This window comes from Lonchura striata, chromosome 36 (genome assembly GCF_050655825.1).
Source record: "Lonchura striata isolate lonStrDom1 chromosome 36, ASM5065582v1, whole genome shotgun sequence".
Taxonomy (NCBI): domain Eukaryota; kingdom Metazoa; phylum Chordata; class Aves; order Passeriformes; family Estrildidae; genus Lonchura; species Lonchura striata.
The window spans coordinates 466,992-489,738 of record NC_140738.1 but is presented as its reverse complement, the minus strand read 5'-3'; the positions used below and the strand labels follow the sequence as shown (position 1 = coordinate 489,738).

General features: G+C 46.1%; 2 protein-coding genes and 1 gene segment (V, D, J or C); 1 reads left to right on the top strand and 2 right to left on the bottom strand.

Moving 5' to 3' along the window:
• The first annotated feature begins 3,242 nt into the window (after nt 1-3,242).
• On the top strand, nt 3,243-13,363 carry LOC110481940 (uncharacterized). 2 transcript variants are annotated; one of them, XM_085565379.1, is made up of 2 exons: nt 3,243-3,427; nt 7,269-13,363. In XM_085565379.1, the coding sequence occupies exons 1-2, from the start codon at nt 3,258-3,260 to the stop codon at nt 9,025-9,027; spliced, it is 1,929 nt and encodes a 642-aa protein (XP_085421505.1). In that variant the 5' UTR covers nt 3,243-3,257; the 3' UTR covers nt 9,028-13,363. The 2 variants fall into 2 exon arrangements, with proteins under 2 accessions (XP_085421505.1, XP_085421506.1); XM_085565380.1 differs by lacking the exon at nt 3,243-3,427 and adding an exon at nt 4,790-4,974.
• Nucleotides 13,364-15,683: 2,320 nt separating this feature from the next.
• Nucleotides 15,684-21,301, bottom strand: LOC146763989 (uncharacterized). The gene is made up of 5 exons (XM_085565421.1): nt 21,298-21,301; nt 20,715-20,719; nt 20,547-20,656; nt 18,088-18,212; nt 15,684-16,550 (listed from the first exon to the last, which is right to left on the bottom strand). Exons 1-5 carry the CDS (start codon nt 21,299-21,301, stop codon nt 15,814-15,816), a joined length of 981 nt encoding a protein of 326 aa, XP_085421547.1. The 3' UTR covers nt 15,684-15,813.
• Nucleotides 21,302-21,615: 314 nt separating this feature from the next.
• Nucleotides 21,616-22,747, bottom strand: part of LOC144248165 (Ig gamma chain C region-like) — a 78,264-nt gene continuing 77,132 nt past the window's right edge. Inside the window, 1 exon segment of the C gene segment in view lies at nt 21,616-22,024. Coding sequence covers nt 21,663-22,024 — 362 coding nt within the window.

Genomic DNA, 22,747 nt, shown 5'->3' with positions numbered 1-22,747 from the left:
ATTTCGGGGTTTTGGGGTTTAAATTTGGGGGTTTTGGGTAAGAATTTTTGGGGATTTTGGGGATAAAATTTGGCGGTTTTGGGGTTGAAATTTGGCAGATTTTGGGTTAAAATTTGGGGGGTTTGGGGTAAAAAATTTGGGGTTAAAAATTGGGGGTTTTGGGGTTGAAATTTAGGGGTTTGGGGTTGAAATTTGGCAGATTCCGGGTTAAATATTTTGGGGGTTTTGGGGTTAAAATTTGGGGTATTTGGGGTTAAAATTTGGGGTATTTGGGGTTAAAATTTTGGGGGTTTTGGGTTGAATTTTGGGGTTAAAATTTGGGGGTTTTGGGTCAAAATTTTGGGGGTTTTGGGTGAAATTTTTGGGGGTTTTGGGGTTAAAATTCGGGGGTTTTGGGGTTAAAATTTGGTGGTTTTGGGGTTAAAATTTGGGGGGTTTTGGGTAAAAAATTTTGGGGGTTTGGGTTAAAATTTGGGGTTCAAATTTGGGGGTTTTGGGGTTGAAATTTGGTATGTTTTGGGTTAAATATTTTGGGGTTTGGGGTTGAATTTTGGGGTTAAAATTCGGGGATTTGGGGGATTAAAATTTGGGGGTTTGGGGTTAAAATTTGGAGGATTTGGAGTTAAAATTTGGGGGGGGTTGGGGTTAAAATTTAAGGGTTAAAATTTGGGGCTTTTACGTTGAATTTTGGGGTCAAAATTTTGGGGGTTTTGGGTCAAAATTTTGGGGGTTTTGGGTGAAATTTTTGGCGGTTTTGGGGTTAAAATTTGGGGCGTTTGGGGGTTAAAATTTGGGGTTAAAATTTGGGGGATTTGGGGTTATAATTTGGGGCGTTTGGGGGTTAAAATTTAGGGGTTTTGGGGTTAAAATTTGGGGGTTTTGGGTTGAATCTTGGGGGTTTTTGGGTTGAATTTCGGGGTTGAAATTTGGGTGTTTTGGAGTCAAAATTTTGGTGGTTTGGGGTTGAAATTTGGTACTTTTGGGGTTAAAAAATCCCCAAGCCCCTCCCCCAACCCCTCCCCCCCCTTTTGCCCTTGGCCGCGACCGATTCGGGTGGGGGAGGGGAAGGCGCGCCCTAAAAAACCCAAAAATCCCAAAAAAAACCCACAAAAAAAATCACAAAAAGTCCCAAAAAATTCCCCCAAAAAACTCCAAATAATCCCGAAAAAAGTCCAAAAAAAAACCCCCAAAAAAAACAAAAAAAAAAACCCAAAAAATCCCAAAGAAACCCCAGTAAAACACAAAAAAGACCCAAAAAAACCCAAAACAACCTCCAAAAAAAAACCATAAAAACCCCCAAGAAATCCCAAAAAGCCCAAAAAACCCCCAAAAAATCCCCCCAGAACCCCCAAGAGAGTCCACCAAAAAAACCCCAAAAACTCCCCCAAAAAAACCCCAAAAAATCCCAAAAAATCACCAAAAAAATCCCCAAAAAAACCCTCCAAAAAACCCAAAAAAACCCTCCAAAAAACCCAAAAAATCACTAAAAAAATAGCCAAAAAATCCCCAAAAAACCCCCAAACCCCTCCCCCAAATCCCAAAATAACCCCAAGCCCCTCCCCTCCCCCAACCCCTCCCCCCGCTTTGCCCTTGACTGCGACCGCTGCAAAAACACCCCCCCAAAAAAACCAAAAAAAACCCCAAAAACCCCCCCAAAAACCCCAAAAAAGTCCCTAAAAAACCCTCCAAAAAAAACCCCAAAAAAACCCCCCAAAAAAGTCCCAAAAAAACCTATAAAACACAAAAAAGTCCCAAAAAAACCACCAAAAAACACCATAAAACCTCCAAGAAATAAAAAAAAAACCAATCCCCCCCAAAAAACCCAAAAAAACCCCCAAAAAGTCCCAAAAAACCCTCCAAAAAAACCCCCCCAAAAAAACCCCAAAAAAAACCCCAAAAAAACCCCAAAAAAAACCCAAAAAACCCAATAAAACACAAAAAAAATCCCAAAAAACCCCCAAAAAGTAAAAAAAAACTCCATAAAAACCCCAAGAATTCCCAAAAAAACCCCCAAAAAACCCCAAAAAAATTCCCCCCAAAAAAAACAAAAAAAAAACCAAAAAAACCCCAAAAAAACCCCAAAAAATCCCAAAAAATCATCCAAAAAATCCCAAAAAAAAACCCCAAAAAACTCCCAAAAAACCCCAAAAAAATCATCCAAGAAATCCCCCCTAAAAACCCAAAAAATCCCCCCAAAGAACCCCCCCAAAAAACCCCAAACCCCTCCCCCAAATCCCCAAAAAACCCCAAACCCCTCCCCCAAATCCCCAAAAAACCCCCAAACCCCTCCCCCAAATCCCAAAACAACCCAAGCCCCTCCCCCAACCCCTCCCCTCCCCCAACCCCTCCCCCCGCTTTGCCCTTGGCCGCGACCGCTGCAACAACACCCCCCCAAAAAACCCCCAAAAAACCCCAAAAACCCCCCAAAAAAACCCCAAAAAAGCAATTCCCGTCCCCGCCATGGGGCGGCGCTGCTGCGGCGCCGCCCTGGCCGGGCTGTGCCGGGCCGCGGCCGCGCTCCTGGCCTGGCCCGGCTTCCCCCGCGCCCACTCGCTGCTGCTGGGGGCGCTGGTGGGGCTGGGGCCGCCGCTCTGGGGCCGGGGCGATCCCCGCAGCGTGCTGGCCTCGCCCCACAACCGCCTGGAGGCGTGAGTGGGGCTGGGGGGGGTCCGTGGGGTGGGATTTGGGGGGTTTGGGGTGGGATTTGGGGTCTGTGGGGCGGGATTTGGGGGGTTTGGGGGAAAAATTCGGGGTCTATGGGGCGAAATTTGGGGTCTATGGGGCGAAATTTTGGGGTGTGTGTGGGGCGAAATTTGGGGGGTTTGGGGTGGGATTTGGGGTCTATGGGGCGAAATTTGGGGTCATTGGGGCGAAATTTTGGGGTGTGTGGGGTGAAATTTGGGGTCTATGGGGCGGGATTTGGGCGTTTTGGGGGCGAAATTTGGGATCTGTGGGGCGAAATTTGGAGGTTTTGGGATGGGATTCGGGGTGTATGGGGTGAAATTTGGGGTCTATGGGGCAGGACTTGGGGGGTTTGGGGGCAAAGTTCGGGGTCTGTGGGGCGAAATTTGGGTGTATGGGGCGGGATTTGGGGTCTATGGGGCAGGATTTGGGCGTTTTGGGGGCGAAATTTGGGATCTGTGGGGCGAAATTTGGAGGTTTTGGGGTGGGATTTGGGGTCTGTGGGTCAATCTATGGGGCAGGAATTGAGGTTTTTGGGGCGGGATTTGGGGTCTATGGGGCAGGATTTGGGGTTTATGGGGCGGGATTTGGGATCTGTGGGGCGGGATTTGGGATCTGTGGGGCAGATTTGGGATCCCTGGGGCGGATTTGGGGGGCTGGGGGCGCTGGTGGGGCTGGGGCCGCCGCTCTGGGGCCGGGGCGATCCCCGCAGCGTGCTGGCCTCGCCCCACAACCGCCTGGAGGCGTGAGTGGGGCTGGGGGGGGTCCGTGGGGTGGGATTTGGGGTGTGGTTTGGGGTGGGATTTGGGGTCTATGGGGCGAAATTTTGGGGTCTGTGGGGTGAAATTTTGGGGTCTGTGGGGTGAAATTTGGGTGTATGGGGCGGGATTTGGGGTCTATGGGGCGGGAATTGGGCGTTTTGGGGGCGAAATTTGGGGGTTTTGGGGTGAAAATTGGGGTCTATGGGGCGGGATTTGGGGTCTATGGGGTGAAATTTGGGGGTTTGGGGGAAAAATTCGGGGTCTGTGGGGCGAAATTTGGGGTCATTGGGGCGAAATTTTGGGGTGTGTGGGGTGAAATTTGGGGTCTATGGGGCGGGATTTGGGCGTTTTGGGGGCAAAATTTGGGATCTGTGGGGCGAAATTTGGAGGTTTTGGGGTGGGATTTGGGGTCTATGGGGCGAAATTTGGGGTCTATGGGGTGGGATTTGGGGGGTTTGGGGGAAAAATTCGGGGTCTGTGGGGCGAAATTTGGGGTCTATGGGGCGAAACTTGGGGGGTTTGGGGTGGGATTTGGGGTCTATGGGGCGAAATTTGGGGTCTGTGGGGTGAAAATTGGGGTCTATGGGGCGAAATTTTGGGGTGTGTGGGGTGAAATTTGGGGGGTTTGGGGTGGGATTTGAGATCTATGGGGCGAAATTTGGAGGTTTTGGGGTGGGATTTGGGGTCTGTGGGTCAATCTATGGGGCGAAATTTGGGGTTTTAGGGGTGTGGTTTGGGGTCTATGGGGCGGGATTTGGGGTCCGTGGGGTGGGATTTGGGGGGTTTGGGGTGGGATTTGGGGTCTATGGGGCGAAATTTTGGGGTCTCTGGGGCGAAATTTGGGGTTTATGGGGTGGGATTTGGGATCTGTGGGGCGGATTTGGGGTTTTTTGGGCGGGATTTGGGGTCTGTGGGTCAATCTATGGGGCGGGATTTGGGGTTTATGGGGCGGGATTTGGGATCCGTGGGGCGGATTTGGGGTGCTGGGGGCGCTGGTGGGGCTGGGGCCGCCGCTCTGGGGCCGGGGGGATCCCCGCAGCGTGCTGGCCTCGCCCCACAACCGCCTGGAGGCGTGAGTGGGGCTGGGGGGGTCTGTGGGGCGGGATTTGGGGGGTTTGGGGGAGAAATTCGGGGTCTGTGGGGCGAAATTTGGGGGTTTTGGGGTGTGGTTTGGGGTCTATGGGGCGAAATTTGGAGTCTATGGGGCGAAATTTTGGGGTGTGTGGGGTGAAATTTGGGGGCTTATGGGGCGGGATTTGGGGTCTATGGGGCGGGATTTGGGGTTTATGGGGTGGGATTTGGGATCTGTGGGGTGGGATTTGGGGTCTGTGGGTCAATCTATGGGGCGGGATTTGGGGTCTATGGGGCGGGATTTGGGATCTGTGGGGCGGGATTTGGGATCTGTGGGGCGGATTTGGGATCTGTGGGGCGGATTTGGGGTGCTGGGGGCGCTGGTGGGGCTGGGGCCGCCGCTCTGGGGCCGGGGGGATCCCCGCAGCGTGCTGGCCTCGCCCCACAACCGCCTGGAGGCGTGAGTGGGGCTGGGGGGGGTCCGTGGGGTGGGATTTGGGGGGTTTGGGGGCGAAATTCGGGGTCTGTGGGGCGGGATTTGGGGGGTTTGGGGGCGAAATTCGGGGTCTATGGGGCGAAATTTGGGGGGTTTGGGGTGGGGTTTGGGGTCTATGGGGCGGGATTTGGGGTCTATGGGGCGGGATTTGGGGTCTATGGGGCAGTAATTGGGCGGTTTTCGGGCGAAATTTGGGGTCTGTGGGGCAAAATTTGGGGTTTTTGGGGTGGGATTTGGGGTGTATGGGGTGAAATTTGGGGGGTTTTGGGGCGAAATTCGGGACCTGTGGGGCGAAATTTGGGGGTTTTGGGGTGGGATTTGGGGTCTATGGGGCAAAATTTGGGGGATTTTGGGGCGGAATTTTGGGGTGTGTGGGGTGAAATTTGGGGGGTTTGGGGTAAGATTTGGGGTCTATGGGACGGGATTTGGGGTCTATGGGGCGGGATTTGGGGTCTATGGGGCGAAATTTTGGGGTGTGTGGGTTGAAATTTGGGGGGTTTTGGGATGGAATTTGGAATCTATGGGGCGAAATTTGGGGTCTATGGGACGGGATTTGGGGTCTATGGGGCAGGATTTTGGGGGTTTGGGGGAGAAATTCGGGTTCTGTGGGGCGAATTTGGGGTCATTGGGGCGAAATTTTGGGGTCTATGGGGTGAAATTTGGGGGGGTTTGGGGTGGGATTTGGGGTCTGTGGGTCAATCTATGGGGCGGGATTTGGGATTTTTGGGGCAAAATTTGGGGTCTATGGGGCAGATTTGGAGTTTTTGGGGAAAATTCGGGGTCTGTGGGGCAAAATTTGGGGTCTGTTGGGTGAAATTTGGGTTTTTGGGGTGAAATTTGGGGTTTTGGGGTGGGATTTGGGTTTTCGGGGTGGGATTTGGGTTTTTGGGGTGAAATTTGGGGTTTTGGGGTGAAATTTGGGGTTTTGGGGTGAAATTTGGGTTTTTGGGGTGAAATTTGGGGTTTTTGGGTGGGATTTGGGGTTTTGGGGTGGGATTTGGGTTTTTGGGGTGAAATTTGGGGTTTTGGGGTGAAATTTGGGTTTTTGGGGTGAAATTTGGGGTTTTGGGGTGGGATTTGGGTTTTTGTGGCGGGATTTGGGATCTGTGGGGCAGATTTGGGGTTTGGGGTGGGTTATGGGGCAGATTAGGGATTGATAATTGACAATTGATAATTAATAATTGGTAATTGGTAATGATAATAATCGATAACCAATAACCAATAACCAATACCCAATAACCCATACCCAATAAACAATAACCAGTAACCAATAACCAACACCCAATACCCAATAAACAATAACCAATACCCAATGCCCAATGCCCAATAACCAATACCCAATAACCAATACCCAATAACCAATACCCAATAACCAATACCCAATACACAATAACCAATACCCAATGCCCAATGCCCAATAACCAATACCCAATAACCAATACCCAATACCCAATACCCAATACCCGATACCAAATAACCCAATACCCAATAAACAATAACCAATACCCAATAACCAATGTGCAATAACCAATACCCAATACCCAATAACCAATAATCAATACCCAATACCCAATAACCAATACCCAATACCCAGTAACCAATAACCAATAACCAATACCCAATACCTGATAGCCAATAACCAATAACCAACACCCAATAACCAATACCCAATATCCAATAACTAATAACCGATAACCAATAACAAATAACCAATAACTAATAACTGATAACCAATACCCAGTAACCAATAACCAATACCCAATAAACAATACCCAATAACCAATACCCAATAACCAATACCCAATACCAAATACCCAATAACCAATACCCAATACCCAGTAACCAATAACCAATACCCAATAACCAATACCCAATACCCAATAGCCAATAACCAATAACCAACACCCAATAACCAATACCCAATAACCAATAACTAATAACCGATAACCAATAACCAATAACCAATAACCAATAACTAATAACTGATAACCAATAGCCAATAACCAATAACCAACACCCAATAACCAATACCCAATAACCAATAACTAATAACCGATAACCAATAACCAATAACCAATAACCAATAACTAATAACTGATAACCAATACCCAGTAACCAATAACCAATACCCAATAAACAATACCCAATAACCAATACCCAATACCCAATACCCAATACCCAATTACCAATACCCAATACCCAATAACCAATACCCAATAATCAATAACCAATAATCAATAATCAACCCCCCCCCGCAGCCGCCTGACCTCCAGCGCCGCCGCCTGGACCTGGCTCCTGATTGGCTCCCTGCTGGTGGCCTCCCACCCCTGGCTCCGCCCCCCCTGGGGCTCCGCCCTGCGCGCCCTCGCCCGATTGGCCGTCGGGCTGGCGCTGTCGCGGGCCGGCCACGCCATTGGCCGGGCCGTGGAGGCGGCCACGGGCGCCTGCACCAGCCCCGCCCCCGGCGGCGGGACCCTGCTGCTGCCCCTGGGAGACCCCGCCGCCTGCCGGGGGGCGGGGCACCGCTGGCAGGGCTTCGGCCCCGCCCCCCAGGCCTTCGCCCTGGTGCATTGTGGGTTGGGGCTGGCCGAGGAGGCGGCGGCGCTGGGGAGGAGGCTCTACGGGCTGGGCAAGATGGCCGCCGGGCGGAAGGCGGACGACGCGTACAAGATGGCCGGCGGGTACAAGATGGCCGCTGGGTACAGGATGGACGACCCGTACAAGATGGCTGACCCGTACAAGATGGCCGCCGGGTACAGGATGGTAGAGCAGTCCAAGATGGCTGACCCGTGCAAGATGGCCGCCAGGTACAGGATGGCTGAGCCATACAAGATGGACGACGCGTACAAGATGGCGGACACATCCAAGATGGCTGCCAGGTACAAGATGGCTGACCCGTACAAGATGGCCACTGGGTACAAGATGGTCGAGCCATTCAAGATGGCTGACGCATCCAAGATGGCCGACCCATACAAGATGGCTGACACATCCAAGGTGGCGGAGACGTCCAAGATGGCCGCCGCAGGGAGGGTGGTTGAGGAATCCAAGATGTCCGCCGTGTCCAAGATGGCGGCCTGGTACAGGATGCTGCCTTGGTTCAAGACGGCGCCCGAACCCAAGATGGCCGCCGAACCCAAGATGGCGGCCGGACACGACCTAGAAGAAGAAGAATCCAAGATGGCGGCGTGGGCGTGGCCACGCCCAATATGGCGACCGGGCGGCTCTCCCCGACCAATTGGCTTCGAGTGTGCGGAGCCTCATGCAAATGAGGGGTGGGGACGGGAAGTGACGTCAGAGTGGGCGGGGCCTGCTGAGTACCCTGGCGGCCATCTTGGGGGGCGGCCATTTTGGGGCGGCCATTTTGAACCCGGCCGCCATTTTGAATCCAGACACCATTTTGATTCTGGCAGCCACTTTGATTCCGGCCGCCATTTTGAAGACAGACGTGGCGGCCATTTTGATCCTGGCCGCCATTTTGAATCCAGCCACCATTTCCATCCCGGCCGCCATTTTGATTCTGGACGCCATTTTTATTCTGGCGGCCATTTTGATTCCGGCGGCCATTTTGAATCCAGCCACCATTTCCATCCCGGCCGCCATTTTGATTCTGGACGCCATTTTGATTCTGGCGGCCATTTTGATTCCGGCCGCCATTTTGATTCCAGCCGCCATGTTGATCCCGCCTTCTTCTTCCCCCACCCCAGCGGCCATGTTGACCCCTCCGGCGGCCATGTTGACCCCTCCGTCCGCCATTTCCTCGCCTCGCCGCCGCCCTCCGCCGGCGGCCATCTTGCCGGCGGCCGCGGCGAGGCGCCGCCGGCGGCGCTGTCGGTGCTGTACCTGCTGGCGCTGCTGCTGCTGCTGACGTGGCACCTCCTGCTGGTGGCGACGCTGCGCTACCGCCACACGTGGGCCCGCAACGCCGCCGGCGCCGCGCTGGGCTGGGCCGCCTGGGCCCTCACCTACCGCGGCTGGTACCGCCGGGCCTGGTCGCCGGGGCCGCCCGGCTGGGGCTGAGCGGGGCGGGGGAAACTGAGGCACGGCGGGGGAAGGGAGGAAATGGAGGGGGAAACTGAGGAAAGATTGGGGAAACTGAGGCACGGCGGGGAAAGGGAGGAAAAATTGGGGAAACTGAGGAAAGATTGGGGAAACTGAGGCACGGCGGGGAAAGGGAGGAAAAATTGGGGGAAACTGAGGCACAGCGGGGAAAGGGAGGAAAAATTGGGGAAACTGAGGAAAGATTGGGGAAACTGAGGCACGGCGGGGAAAGGGAGGAAAAATTGGGGGAAACTGAGGCACAGCGGGGAAAGGGAGGAAATGGCGGGGGAAACTGAGGAAAGATTGGGGAAACTGAGGCACGGTGGGGAAAGGGAGGAAAAATGGCGGGAAACTGAGGAAAGATTGGGGAAACTGAGGCACGGCGGGGAAAGGGAGGAAAAATTGGGGGAAACTGAGGAAAGATTGGGGAAACTGAGGCACGGCGGGGAAAGGGAGGAAAAATTGGGGGAAACTGAGGAAAGATTGGGGAAACTGAGGAAAAATTGGGGAAACTGAGGAAAAATTGGGAAAACTGAGGCACGGCGGGGAAAGGGAGGAAATGGTGGGGAAAATGAGGAAAGATTGGGGAAACTGAGGAAAGATGGGGGAAACTGAGGCACGGCGGGGAAAGGGAGGAAAAAATGGGGGAAACTGAGGAAAAATTGGGGAAACTGAGGCACGGCGGGGAAAGGGAGGAAAAATGGGGGGAAACTGAGGCACAGCGGGGAAAGGGAGGAAAAATGGGGGGAAACTGAGGAAAAATTGGGGAAACTGAGGCACGGCGGGGAAAGGGAGGAAATGTTGTGGAAACTTAGGAAAAATTGAGGAAAACTGAGGAAATGTTGGGGAAACTGAGGAAATGTTGGGGAAACTGAGGAAAAGTTGGGGAAAACTGAGGAAAAATTGGGGGAAACTGAGGAAAGTTTGGGGAAACTGAGGAAAGTTTGGGGAAACTGAGGAAAAATTGGGGCAAACTGAGGCACGGCGGGAAAAGGGAGGAAAAATTGGGGGAAACTGAGGAAAGATGGGGGAAAATGAGGCATGGCGGGGAAAGGGAAGAAAAATGGGGGGAAACTGAGGCACAGCGGGGAAAGGGAGGAAAAATTGCGGGAAACTGAGGAATAATTGGGGAAACTGAGGCATGGCGGGGAAAGGGAGGAAATGGCGGGGGAAACTGAGGAAAGATTGGGGAAACTGAGGCACGGCGGGGAAAGGGAGGAAAAATTGGGGGAAACTGAGGAAAGATTGGGGAAACTGAGGCACGGCGGGGAAAGGGAGAAAAAATTGGGGGAAACTGAGGAAAGATTGGGGAAACTGAGGAAAAATTGGGGAAAACTGAGGAAAGTTTGGGGAAACTGAGGAAAAATTGGGGAAACTGAGGAATAATTGGGGAAACTGAGGCACGGCGGGAAAAGGGAAGAAAAGTTGGGGGAAACTGAGGAAAATTGGGGAAAACTGAGGAAAGTTTGGGGAAACTGAGGAAAAATTGGGGAAACTGAGGAAAGTTTGGGGAAACTGAGGCACGGCGGGGAAACTGAGGAAAAATTGGGGGAAACTGAGGCATGGCGGGGAAACTGAGGAAATGTTGGGGAAACTGAGGAAAAGTTGGGGAAACTGAGGCACAGCGGGGAAAGTGAGGAAAAATTGGGTTTTTGGGGGAAACTGAGGAAAATTGGAGAAACTGAGGAAAAATTGGGGAAACTGAGGAAAGTTTGGGGAAACTGAGGAAATTTGGGGAAGCTGAGGAAAAATTGGGGAAACTGAGGAAAATTTGTGGTTTTGGGGGGAAACTGAGGAAAAAATGGAGGAAACTGAGGAAAAAATGGGGAAACTGAGGAAAAATTGGGGAAACTGAGGAAAATTTGGGGTTTTGGAGGGAAACTGAGGAAAAAATGGAGGAAACTGAGGAAAAAATGGGGAAACTGAGGAAAAATTGGGGAAACTGAGGAAAATTTGGGGTTTTGGAGGGAAACTGAGGAAAATTTGGGGTTTGGGGGAGCAACTGAGGAAAAATTGGGGAAACTGAGGCAAAATTGGGAACTGAGGAAAAATTGGGGGAAGCTGAGGAAAATTTGTTTTTTTAGAGGGAAACAGGAAAATTTGGGTTTCTGGGGGAAAATGAGAAAAGTTTGGGTTTTTTGGGGGGTAAAATGAGAAAAATTGGGGTTTTTTGGAGGGAAACTGAGGAAAACTTGGTTCTTTGGGGGTAAAGTGAGGAAAAAATGAGGGAAACTGAGGAAAATTCAGGGTTTGGGGGGGGGGAAATGAGGAAAAATTGGAATTTTAGGGGAAAACTGAGGAAAAAACAGGGAAACAGAGGAAATTTGGGTTTTTGGGGGGGAAACTGAGGAAAAATTGGGGGAAACTGAGGAAAATTTGGGGATTTTTGGGGGTTTGAAGGGGAAGGGGGCGTGGTTTAAAGGAGAGGGCGTGGCCTAAGGGGGCGTGGCAGAGGTGGGGAAAATTGGGTTAAAAACGGAAAAATTTGTGTTTAAAATGTGAATTTTTTGGGAATTTTGGGGGGCAGGAAATTTGGGGAAAGGGGGCGTGGCTTATGGGTAAAATGGGCGTGGCCTAAGCAGGGGAAACACCCGGGAAAATTTTTTTAAAAACCCAAAAATTTGGCCCAAAATCATCGAAAAAATTCAAATTTTAGTCAAATTTGGGGTGGGGAGAGGGGGGAAATGGGCGTGGTCACGTGGGTGGGCGTGGCCAATGTGGGCGTGGCCTCCACGTGGCCCCACCCCTTTAAAATCCCAGGGAAACTGAGGCAAAAAACCCCAAATTTGGCTTTTTTGGGGTGTTTTCCACCAGGGGGCGCCCCAGGAGCGAAATTTGGGGCGAATTCGGCGAATTTTGGGTTAAAAAGGGGGGAGGGGCCAAAAATGCAAATGAGGGGGGAGCGTGGGAAAAAGATTCGGGGGAGAAACGGCGAATTTTGGGTTTTTGGTTAAAAAAATTTGGAGGTTTTTGAACAAAAATTGGGATTTTTTTTTCATCTGAAAATAAAAAAATTTTGGACCCAAAAATGGGATTTTTTTGACCCAACATTGAGATTTTTGGACCTAAAAAATGAAGATTTTTGGACTCAAAAATGGGATTTTTTTGACCCAAGATTGAGATTTTTGGATCTAAAAAATGAAGATTTTTGTACTCAAAATTGGGATTTTTTTTCGGCAGAAAATTGGGAAATTTTTTGGACAAAAAATTTGGAGTTTTTGGACCCAAAATTGGGATTTTTCGACACAAAATTGGGATTTTTTTTTGAGAAAAAAATCGGAGTTTTTGGACCCAAAATTGGGATTTTTTTGGCATGAAATTCAGGGTTTTTTTGAGCCAAAATTTCGGACTTTCAGAGCCAGAAAATGATAAATTTTGGGTGGAAAAATCGCGATTTTTGGACTTCAAAACCGGCGATTTTTAGGCAGAAAAATGAGAATTTTGGGGATAAAAATGCTGAGATTTGAGGATGGAAAATGATGATTTTTGGGGTGGAAAATGGCGATTTTTGGGCGGAAAAATGAAGATTTTGGAAACAGAAAACTGAAGATTTTCGGGGTGAAAATCCACGATTTTGGGAGCCCAAAATTGAAAATTTTTGGGCGGAAAAATGAAGATTTTTGGGTGGAAAAATCGGGATTTTGGGGCGGATTTTAAGGTGAAAATTGAGGATTTTTGGAGGTCGATTTTGGGGTGAAAAAGTTGCAGTTTTGGGGTGGAAAATTGAGGATTTTTGGGTGGAAAAATCCGGATTTTGGGACGATAAAAATGAAGATTTTTGGGTGGATAACTGAGGTTTTCTGGGTGAAAAAATCCGGATTTTGGGAGCTCAAAAATGAAGATTTTTGGGTGGAAAATCGCGATTTTTGAGGAGAAAAAAGAGAATCTTGGAGCCCAAAAATGAAGATTTTTTGGGGGGTAAAAAATCGCGATTTTGGTGCAAAAATTGAAGATTTTTGCGGTAGGAAAATGAAGATTTTTAGGTGGGAAAAATCCGATTTTTTGGGGTGGAAAATGAAGATTTTTAAAACCGAATTTTGGCCCAAAATTCGCCGTTTTTTCCTTTAAAAAAAATGAAAATTTGGGATGGAAACGAGGTGAAAATGGGGATTTGGGGGGGGGGGAAGGGAATTTTGGGGTTAAAAAGGGAATAAATGGTAAAAATGTGAATTTGTAAAAAAATGTAGATTTTTTCGCCTAAAATTGTGGAATTTTGCCTTAAAAATTGTGAATTTTTGCCTTAAAAATTGTGAATTTTTCCCCTGAAAGTGAAGAATTTTACCCCAAAATAAAGAATTTTCCCTAAAATGCGGAATTTTGCCTCAAAATTTGTATTTATTTCCCAATAAAAAAAATTAAATTAATTGCTGCTTCTCTGTGTGAATTTTTATTTTAATCCAAAAACGCGAATTTTGCCCAAAATTTCACGGTTTTCACCCAAAAATTTAGATTTTTTTACTCCAAAATTCGATTTTTTACCATTAAAAAAATTCAATTCTTCACCCAAAATCTTCACATTTTGCCCCAAAAAATTCTCATTTTTTCATGTAAATCTCTTTTTTTCCACCGACCCGATTATTTTTAACCAAAAAATGCAAATTTCACCCCAAATTTAACGGTTTTGCCGCCCGTCAGTTTCGGTTTTACCCAAAACCGTCGGGATTTCCCCTAAAAGGGGCGGAGGGGCCAAAAATGCGAATTTTTAGACCCAAAATTTGCATTTTTTTCCCCCCTCCGAAATTTGCATTTTTCACCCCCAGCTCTGCTGCTCTTTACCCAAAATCGGCTTTTTTCGCCTTAAAATTCGCATTTTCCTCTAAATCTAACTTTCCCCCAAAAAATTCTGATTTTTTCCCCCCAAAATTGGTCTTTTTACCCCCAAAATCCAAATTTTTAATCAAAAATCCCAATTTTCTTCAAAATCGCATTTTTTAGTTCAAAAATCCGATTTTTTTCCCTAAAATTGAATATTTTGCCCTAAAATTCACTTTTTCTCCCTAAAAATCAATATTTTTAACCAAAATTTAATTTTTTAGCCCCAAATATGAATTTTTTCTGTTCAAAATCCTCTGAAATTCGACTTTTCCCTCAAAAATCGACAAATTTGGCTCTAAAAAGGGAAATTTTGCCTCAAAATTAATTTTTTCACTAAAAATCATAATTTTTAATGAAAATTTTTGATTTTTGAGCAAAAATTCCCATTTTACCCCAAAAATTCCAATTATTTTTACCCAAAAAAATTCATTTATTTTTACCCCAAAAAGTCCAGTTTTTCACCCCAAAAATCTCCATTTTTAAACTCCAAAATTTCCGGTTTTTTACCCTCAAATTCCAAATTTTTACCCCCAAAATTCCAGATTTTTTACCCCAAAAAATCCGGATTTTTACCCCCCAAAAATCACATTTCTTACACAAAAAAAATTCAATTTTTTTTTAAGAAAATCTTTTTTGGACCAAAAAATCCAATTTATTTTACCTCCAAAATTTCCTATTTTTTACCCAAAAATCCAGATATTTTACCTGAAAAATTCCCTTTTTCTCCTCACAAAAATTCGGATTTTTTTATCCCTAAAAATTCCATTTTTGCCCAAAAAAATTCCACTATTTTTTACCCCCAAAATTCCAATTTTTACTCCTAAAAATTCAAAATTTTAAACAGCAAAAATCCCCACTTTTTACTCCAAAAGTCCCAAATTTTACCCCAAAATTCCCAATTTTTAAACGCCAAGAATCCCAATTTTTATTTCCAAAATTTCCCATTTTTTACCTCAAAAATTACCATTTCTTACTCTAGAAAAATCCCAATTTTTAACCACAAAAGTCCAAATTTTTTACCCAAAATTTCCAATTTTTAACCCCCAAAGTTTCAAACTTTTTACCCCCAAAATTTCCAATTTTCAGCCCAAAAAATCCAGAATTTTAACCCCCAAAAATCCCAATTTTCGTCCCAAAATTTCCTATTTTTTTTCAACTTTTTTCACACCAAAAAATCCGATTTTTTTTAACCCAAAAAAATCCAATTTTTTTGCCCAAAAAATTCCATTTATTTTAACCCAAAAAATTCTTATTTTTCACCCTAATATTTTTGACATTTTCAAAAAAAAATCTCTTTTTTTGCCTCAATTTTTGCCCTTTTCAGCCCCAAACTTCGACTCGAACCCAAAAATCTCCAATTTTTCCACCCCACCCCCAACATTTGCCCAAAATCGCTTTTTTTTCACCCAAAACCCTTCGGGCGCTAAAAAAAGTCCATTTTGGGACTTTTTGCTAACCCCAAAATTTGCATTTTTCACCCCAAACCCGAAAATTTTGCAGCCAAAAAACGAAAATTTTGGGGCATCCGAAAATCGAATTTTTAACCTTCAAAATCTGATTTTTTCACCTTAAAATTTGAACCAAAATTCGCCTTTTTTTGGCCTCAAAATTTCGGATTTTTTTGAGGGTTAAAATGAGGATTTTTTTGGGCCTTGAAAATGTCAATTTTAAAATAAAAAAATCCAAATTTTTTAGCAAAAAAATTTCCAATTTTTACCCCAAAACATTTAAATTTTTTTACCTCAAAAATTCAGATTTTTTCCCCCAAAAATTCCGATTCTCCCCCCCATAAATTCGAAATTTTTACCCCAAAAAATTCCACTCAAATTCACATTTTTTGCTCAAAATTCGCTTTTATTGCCCCAAAATTGGGGATTTTTTCCACCAAATTCCATTTCTTCGATCTATTCACAAAATTCCTCCTTTTTAGCCCAAAATTCCCCAAAAAATTCAAATTTTATCCCAAAATTCCCCCCTAAAAATTCCGAATTTTATCCCAAAATTTTCCTGATTTTCCCCCAAAATCCCCAAAAATTCCCCCAAAAAAATCCCCCCAAAAAATCCCCCAAAATTTTGGATTTTCCCCCAAATCCCCCAAAATCCTCCCAAAATTCCCCCAAAAATCCGAATTTTACCCCAAAATCCCCAAATTTGCCCAAAAAATTTTGGATTTTCCCCAAAATTCCCAAATTTCCCCCAAAATTCCCAAAATTTCTCCGAAAATTCCCCAAATTTTTTTATTTTCCCCAAAATCCCCAAAATTCCCAATTTTTCCCAAAAATTCCCCCCAAATTTTTTAATTTTCCCCGAAATCCCCAAAATTCCCAATTTTCCCCCAAAATTCCCCCAAAATTTTTGTATTTTCCCCCCAAATTCCCAAATCTCCCAAAATTCTCCCCCAAATCCCCAAATTTCCCAATTTTCCCCCAAAAATTCCCAAAAAATTCCCCAAAAAATTCCCCAAATTCCCAAAATTTCCCCCAAAATTCCCAAAGTTTTTGGATTTCCCCCCCCAAATTCCCCCAATTTTCCCCCTCCCAGTCCAAACCAGTCCAAACCAGTCCAAACCAGTGTAAACCAGTCCAAACCAGTATAAACCAGTATAAACCAGTATAAACCAGTATAAACCAGTATCACGCCCCCTGCTGGACGCTCAGCCTGAGGAGGGAGCTCAGCACCCACTGCACCTGCCGGGACCAGTCCAAACCAGTCCAAACCAGTCCAAACCAGTCCAAACCAGTATAAACCAGTATAAACCAGTATAAACCAGTATAAACCAGTATAAACCAGTATAAAAATCCCAATTTTCCCCCCCGTTTTTTCCCGTTTTTTCCCATTTTTCCCCCGTTTTTGGGCTCTCCCAAGCACCAAATCCCAGTTCAGACCAGTCCAAACCAGTCCAAACCAGTTCAAACCAGTCCAAACCAGTATAAACCAGTAAAACCAGTATAAACCAGTATAAAAATCCCAATTTTTCCCATTTTCCTCATTTTTAACCCTTTTTTTCCCCATTTTTTCATCGTTTTTCAACATTTCCCCCCTCCCAGTCCCCTCCCAGTCCCTCCCAGTATAAACCAGTCCAAACCAGTACAAACCAGTACAAACCAGTATAAACCAGTAACCCCAAACCCCATTTTACCCATTTTTAACCGTTTCTTCCCCATTTTTTCACCGTTTTTTGCCATTTTTCACCATTTTTCACCGTTTCCCCCCATTTTTCCCCATTTTCCCCCCTCCCAGTCCCTCCCAGTTCCCTCCCAGTCCCTCCCAGTCCAAACCAGTCCAAACCAGTATAAACCAGTAACCCCAAATCCCCATTTCCCCCATTTTTAACCCATTTTTGCCATTTTTTCACAGTTTTTCACCATTTTTTCCCGTTTTTTCCCCATTTTCCCCCCTCCCAGTCCCTCCCAGTTCCCTCCCAGTCCCTCCCAGTCCCCTCCCAGTACAAACCAGTCCAAACCAGTCCAAACCAGTAACCCCAAATCCCCATTTCCCTCCTTTTTTCCCAATTTTCCCAATTTTTAACCTTTTTTGGCCATTTTTTCACCTTTTCCCCCCATTTTTTCACCCTTTTTTCCCATTTTTTCCCCCCATTTCCCCCCATTTCCCCCTCCCAGTCCCTCCCAGTATAAACCAGTCCAAACCAGTAACCGCAAACCCCATTTCCCCATTTTAACCCTTTCTTTACCATTTTTAACCCTTTCTCCCCCATTTTTTCACCGTTTTTCACCGTTTTTCCCCGTTTTTTCCCCGTTTCCCCCCATTTTCTCCCTCCCAGTCCCTCCCAGTCCCTCCCAGTATAAACCAGTATAAACCAGTAACCCCAAACCCCATTTCCCCATTTTAACCCTTTCTTTACCATTTTTAACCCTTTCTCCCCCATTTTTTCACCGTTTTTCGCCGTTTTTTCACCGTTTTTTGCCGTTTTTTCACCGTTTTTCCCCGTTTTTTCCCCGTTTTCCCCCATTTCCCCCCCTCCCAGTCCCTCCCAGTCCCCTCCCAGTCCCTCCCAGTATAAACCAGTCCAAACCAGTAACCCCAAACCCCATTTCCCCATTTTAACCCTTTCTTTACCATTTTTAACCCTTTCTCCCCCATTTTTTCACCGTTTTTCGCCGTTTTTTCACCGTTTTTCGCCGTTTTTTCACCGTTTTTCCCCGTTTTTTCCCCGTTTTCCCCCATTTCCCCCCCTCCCAGTCCCTCCCAGTATAAACCAGTCACCTTGCAGAGCGTCACGGTGGCCCCGTAGCCCACGCTGAGGAGGAAGAGGCTGATGAAGACCCCCAGGGTGTCCCAGGGGTCCCCCCCGGGCTCGTCCCGGCACAGGTCGGGGGGCAGCTCCAGCCCTGGGGGGGGGGAAAATTCCCAGTTCAAACCAGTTCAAACCAGTTCAAACCAGTTCAAACCAGTTCAAACCGCTCTGAGCCATTTTCCCAATTTTTTCCCCCATTTTTTCCCTTTTTTTTCGCGATTTTTGCCCATTTTCGCCCCGTTTCTTTGCTCCCAGTTGCTCACCCAGGCACAAAATCCCAGTATAAACCAGTTCAAACCAGTTCAAACCAGTTCAAACCAGTTTCAACCCATTCTTCCCCATTTCCCCCCATTTTTTCCGTTTTTTCCCCATTTCCCCCCATTTTTTCCCAATTTTTTTCCAGGTTTTCCCCAATTTTTTCCTTTTATCCAAATTTTCTCCCATTTTCCCCCATTTTCCCCCCATTTTTTCCCATATCCCCCATTTTTTTCCCGTTTTCCCCATTTTCCCCCATCTTCCCCAAATTTTTCCCATTTTTTCCTATTTTCCCCCATTTTTCCCATTTTCCCCCAATTTTTTTCCCATTTCCCCCATTTTTTCCTTCCCCCCCATTTTCCCCATTTCCCCCCATTTTTCCCATTTTCCCACAATTTTTTCCCAAATTCCCCAATTTTTTCCCAATTTCCCCCATTTTTCCCAATTTTTCCCATTTTTCCCCAATTTTTCCCCATTTCCCCCCATTTTCCCCCAATTTTCCAATTTTCCCATTTCCCCCCCAAATTTTTCCCCAAATTTTTCCCATTTTTCCCATTTTCCCCCATTTTTCCCCATTTTCCCCCATTTTTCCCCAATTTCCCCCATTTTTTCCTGTTTTTCCCCAATTTTCCCCATTTTTCCCCCTTTTTGTGCACCCAGTTCCTCTCCCAGCCCCCAAATCCCAGTTCAAACCAGTTTAACCCATTTTTTGCCCATTTTTCCCCCAATTTTCCCCATTTCCCCCCATTTTTGCCCATTTTTGCCCATTTTCCCCCCAATTTTGGCCATTTTTTCCCCATTTTTCCCAATTTTCCCCATTTTTCCCATTTTCCCATTTTTCACCATTTTCTCCTAATTTTTCCCCATTTTTTCCCCATTTTTCCCCATTTTTCCCAATTTTCCCCAATTTTTCCCCCTTTTTCTCCTTTTTCCCCCATTTCCCGCCATTTCTCCCCATTTTTCCCCAATTTTCCAATTTTTCCCATTTCCCCCATTTTCTTCGGTTTTTCCCCATTTTCCCAATTTCCTCAATTTTTACCCAATTTTCCCCCATTTTTCCCCATTTCCCCCCAATTTTTCCCATTTTCCCTCAATTGTCCCCATTTTTCCCATTTTTTCCCATTTTCCCCATTTTTTCCCCAATTTTTCCCTTTTTCCCTCAATTTTCCCCATTTTTCCCAATTTCCTCCAATTTTTCCCAATTTCCCCCCATTTTTCACCATTTTCTCCTCATTTTCCCCCATTTTCCCCCATTTTTCACCATTTTCCCCATTTTCCCCCATTTTTCCCTATTTTTCCCCATTTTTCACCATTTTCTCCTCATTTTCCCCCATTTTTCCCCATTTTCCCCCATTTTTCCCATTTCCCCCAATTTTTCCCCAAAAATCTCATTTTTTCCCCCAAAACCCCCCAAATTCTCACCAACAAACGACCTTTAATTGACTAATTATCATTAATTACCCTCTAATTACCATTAATTAACACTAATTAACCCAATTTCTGGGGTTTTATGAATGAAACCAAACCATGACGCCAAAAACACAAAAACGCCCCCAAAATTCCCAATTTTTCCCCAAAAATCGCCTTTAATCCACTAATTACCTACTAATTTCCACTAATTAACCACTAATTACCACTAATTAAGACTAATTAACCTAATTACCACGGTTTTATGACCAAACCCAGTCAAGGACCCAAAACCCCAAGAAACGCCCCAAAAATCCCAATTTTTCCTCAAAAAACCCCAAATTTTCGCCAATAAACCACCTTTAATCGACTAATTACCCACTAATTTCCACTAATTAAGGCTAATTAAGACTAATTAACCTAATTACAAAGGTTTTATGAACGAAACCGATCAAGAACACCAAACCCGTTGGTGACCGCAAGAAACGCCCCAAAAATCCCAAATTTCCCCCAAAAAACCCCAAATTTTCGCCAATAAACCGCCTTTAATTGACTAATCACCCACTAATTTCCAGTAATTAAGGCTAATTAAGACTAATTAACCTAATTACCAAGGTTTCATGACCAAAGCGGACCGAGAACCCAAAAAACGCCCCCGAAATGTCGTTTTCTCGCCGTCAAATCGCCGTTTTTTCGCCAAAGTAACTCGGGTTTTTGCCAAGGATCCAACTTTAATTAGTTAATTCCCGCTAATTGGGCTAATTACCGGGGTTTCTGTGCACGCTGCGCTGCAGGAAGCGCATGGGCAGGCCCTCGTGCACCACGGTGCAGACGAAGGCGGCGCCGCGCTCCCACTCCTCCCGCTCCACTTCCGGGCTAATTAACGCCCCCAGCCCTTAATTAACGAGCCCGAAACCGCCCGGCCGCTAATTACCCATCCTGACGAAGGGGTTGATGGAGCTCAAGGGGTTAATTGAGGGTAATTAAGTCAATTAGGGGGGGTTTCAATGGAGGGAACCGAGCTGGGAGCGCCGAACCCAACGTTAATTAACGACCCCGAATCCTTTAATTAATGACCCCAAATCCCAATTTTTTCCCCAAAAATCACCGAAATCTACCAACAAATCACCTTTAATTGACTAATTACCCACTAATTACCACTAATTAACCTAATTAGCAAGGTTTTGTGACCAAACCCAGTCAAGAACCCAAAACCCGTTGGTGACCCCAAGAAACGTCCCAAAAATCCCAAATTTCCCCCAAAAAAACCCAAATTTTCGCCAATAAACCACCTTTAATCGACTAATTACCCACTAATTTCCACTAATTAAGGCTCATTAAGACTAATTAACCTAATTACGAAGGTTTTATGAACGAAACCAATCAAGAACCCCAAACCCGTCGGTGACCCCAAGAAACGTCTCAAAAATCCCAAATTTCCCCCAAAAAACCCCAAATTTTCGCCAATAAACCGCCTTTAATTGACTAATCACCCACTAATTTCCACTAATTAAGACTCATTGAGACTAATTACCCTAATTACAAAAGTTTTATGAACGAAACCAATCAAGAACCCCAAACCCGTGCAGTAATGAGCCAAGGTCGCGTTTCTCCACAAAACACCCAAAATCCACCCAAAAAATCACCTTTAATTGACTAATCACCCACTAATTTCCACTAATTAAGACTAATTACCCACTAATTTCCACTAATTAAGACTAATTAACCCAATTACCAAGGTTTTATGACCAAAGCGGACCGAGAACCCAAAAAACGCCCCCAAAATGTCGTTTTTTCGCCGTCAAATCGCCGTTTTTTCGCCGAAACGACTCGGGTTTTCGCCAAGGATCCAACTTTAATTAGTTAATTCCCGCTAATTGGGCTAATTACCGGGGTTTCTGTGCACGCTGCGCTGCAGGAAGCGCATGGGCAGGCCCTCGTGCACCACGGTGCAGACGAAGGCGGCGCCGCGCTCCCACTCCTCCCGCTCCACTTCCAGGCGGCTGTAGAGGAAGTAGCGCCCCTCCCCCCCCTTTTCCCGCCGCGGCGGCCACGTCTCCAGGCCGGAATTCCCGGAATTATTCCCGGAATTCCCGAGGGTCTCCTGGTTTTTCTGCCACTGGACGTCGATGGATTCCGGGAAGAAGCCGCGGGCCAGGCAGGTCAGGCTGAGCGTGGGGCGGGAGGAGGAAATTTCCTCCATGGGCGGCGGGAGGAGGAAGACGGACGGGGCGAAGCGTTTTCCTGGGGGGAAAATCGGGGAAAATTCAGGGAATTTTGGTGAAAGTTGGGTGGAAATCGGGTGAAATTTGGTGGAAAAACAACGAAAAAATGAGGGAAAACGGGGGAGAAAGGAAGGAACAATGAGAAGGAAATGGGAAGGAAATTGAGGGAAATTTCAGAGAAATTTGGGGGAAATTGGAGGAAATTGGGGAAAATTTGGGAAATTTTGGGGAAATTCAGTGAAAATTGGGTGAAAATCGGGTGAAATTTGGTGGAAAAACAACAAAAAAATGAGGGAAAACAGGCGAGAAAGGAAGGAAAAATGAGAAGAGAACGGGATGGAAATGGGAGGGAAATTGAGGGAAATTTCAGGGGAATTTGGAGGAAATTGGGGAAAATTTGGGAAATTTGGGGGAGATTCAGTGAAAATTGGGTGAAAATCGGGTGAAATTTGGCGGGAAAACAACGAAAAAATGAGGGAAAACGGGGGAAAAAGGAAGGAAAGATGAGAGGGAAGTGGGGAGGAAGTGGGGCAAAATTTGGGGGGAAAATGGGAATAATTGGGGGGAATTTGGGAAATTTAAGGAAATAAGGGGGAAATTCAGTGAAAATTGGGTGAAATTTGGTGAAAAAATGGGGAAAAACGGGTGAAAAATGAAGGAAAAATGAGAGGAAAATGGGAAGGGAGTGGGGAGGAAATGGGAAGGAAATTGAGGGAAATTTCAGGGGAATTTGGAGGAAATT

Coding starts and splice junctions, on each gene's coding strand:
- LOC110481940 (XM_085565379.1), top strand. CDS start 3,258: ATGGGGCGGGATTTGGGATCTGTGGGGCGGGATTTGGGATCTGTGGGG. Junction 3,428..7,268: donor CCCCACAACCGCCTGGAGGC/GTGAGTGGGGCT, acceptor CCCCCCCCGCAG/CCGCCTGACCTCCAGCGCCG.
- LOC146763989 (XM_085565421.1), bottom strand. Junction 18,213..20,546: donor CAGCGTGCACAGAAACCCCG/GTAATTAGCCCA, acceptor CCCCCCCCCCAG/GGCTGGAGCTGCCCCCCGAC. Junction 16,551..18,087: donor CCACCGTGACGCTCTGCAAG/GTGACTGGTTTA, acceptor TGGTCCCGGCAG/GTGCAGTGGGTGCTGAGCTC.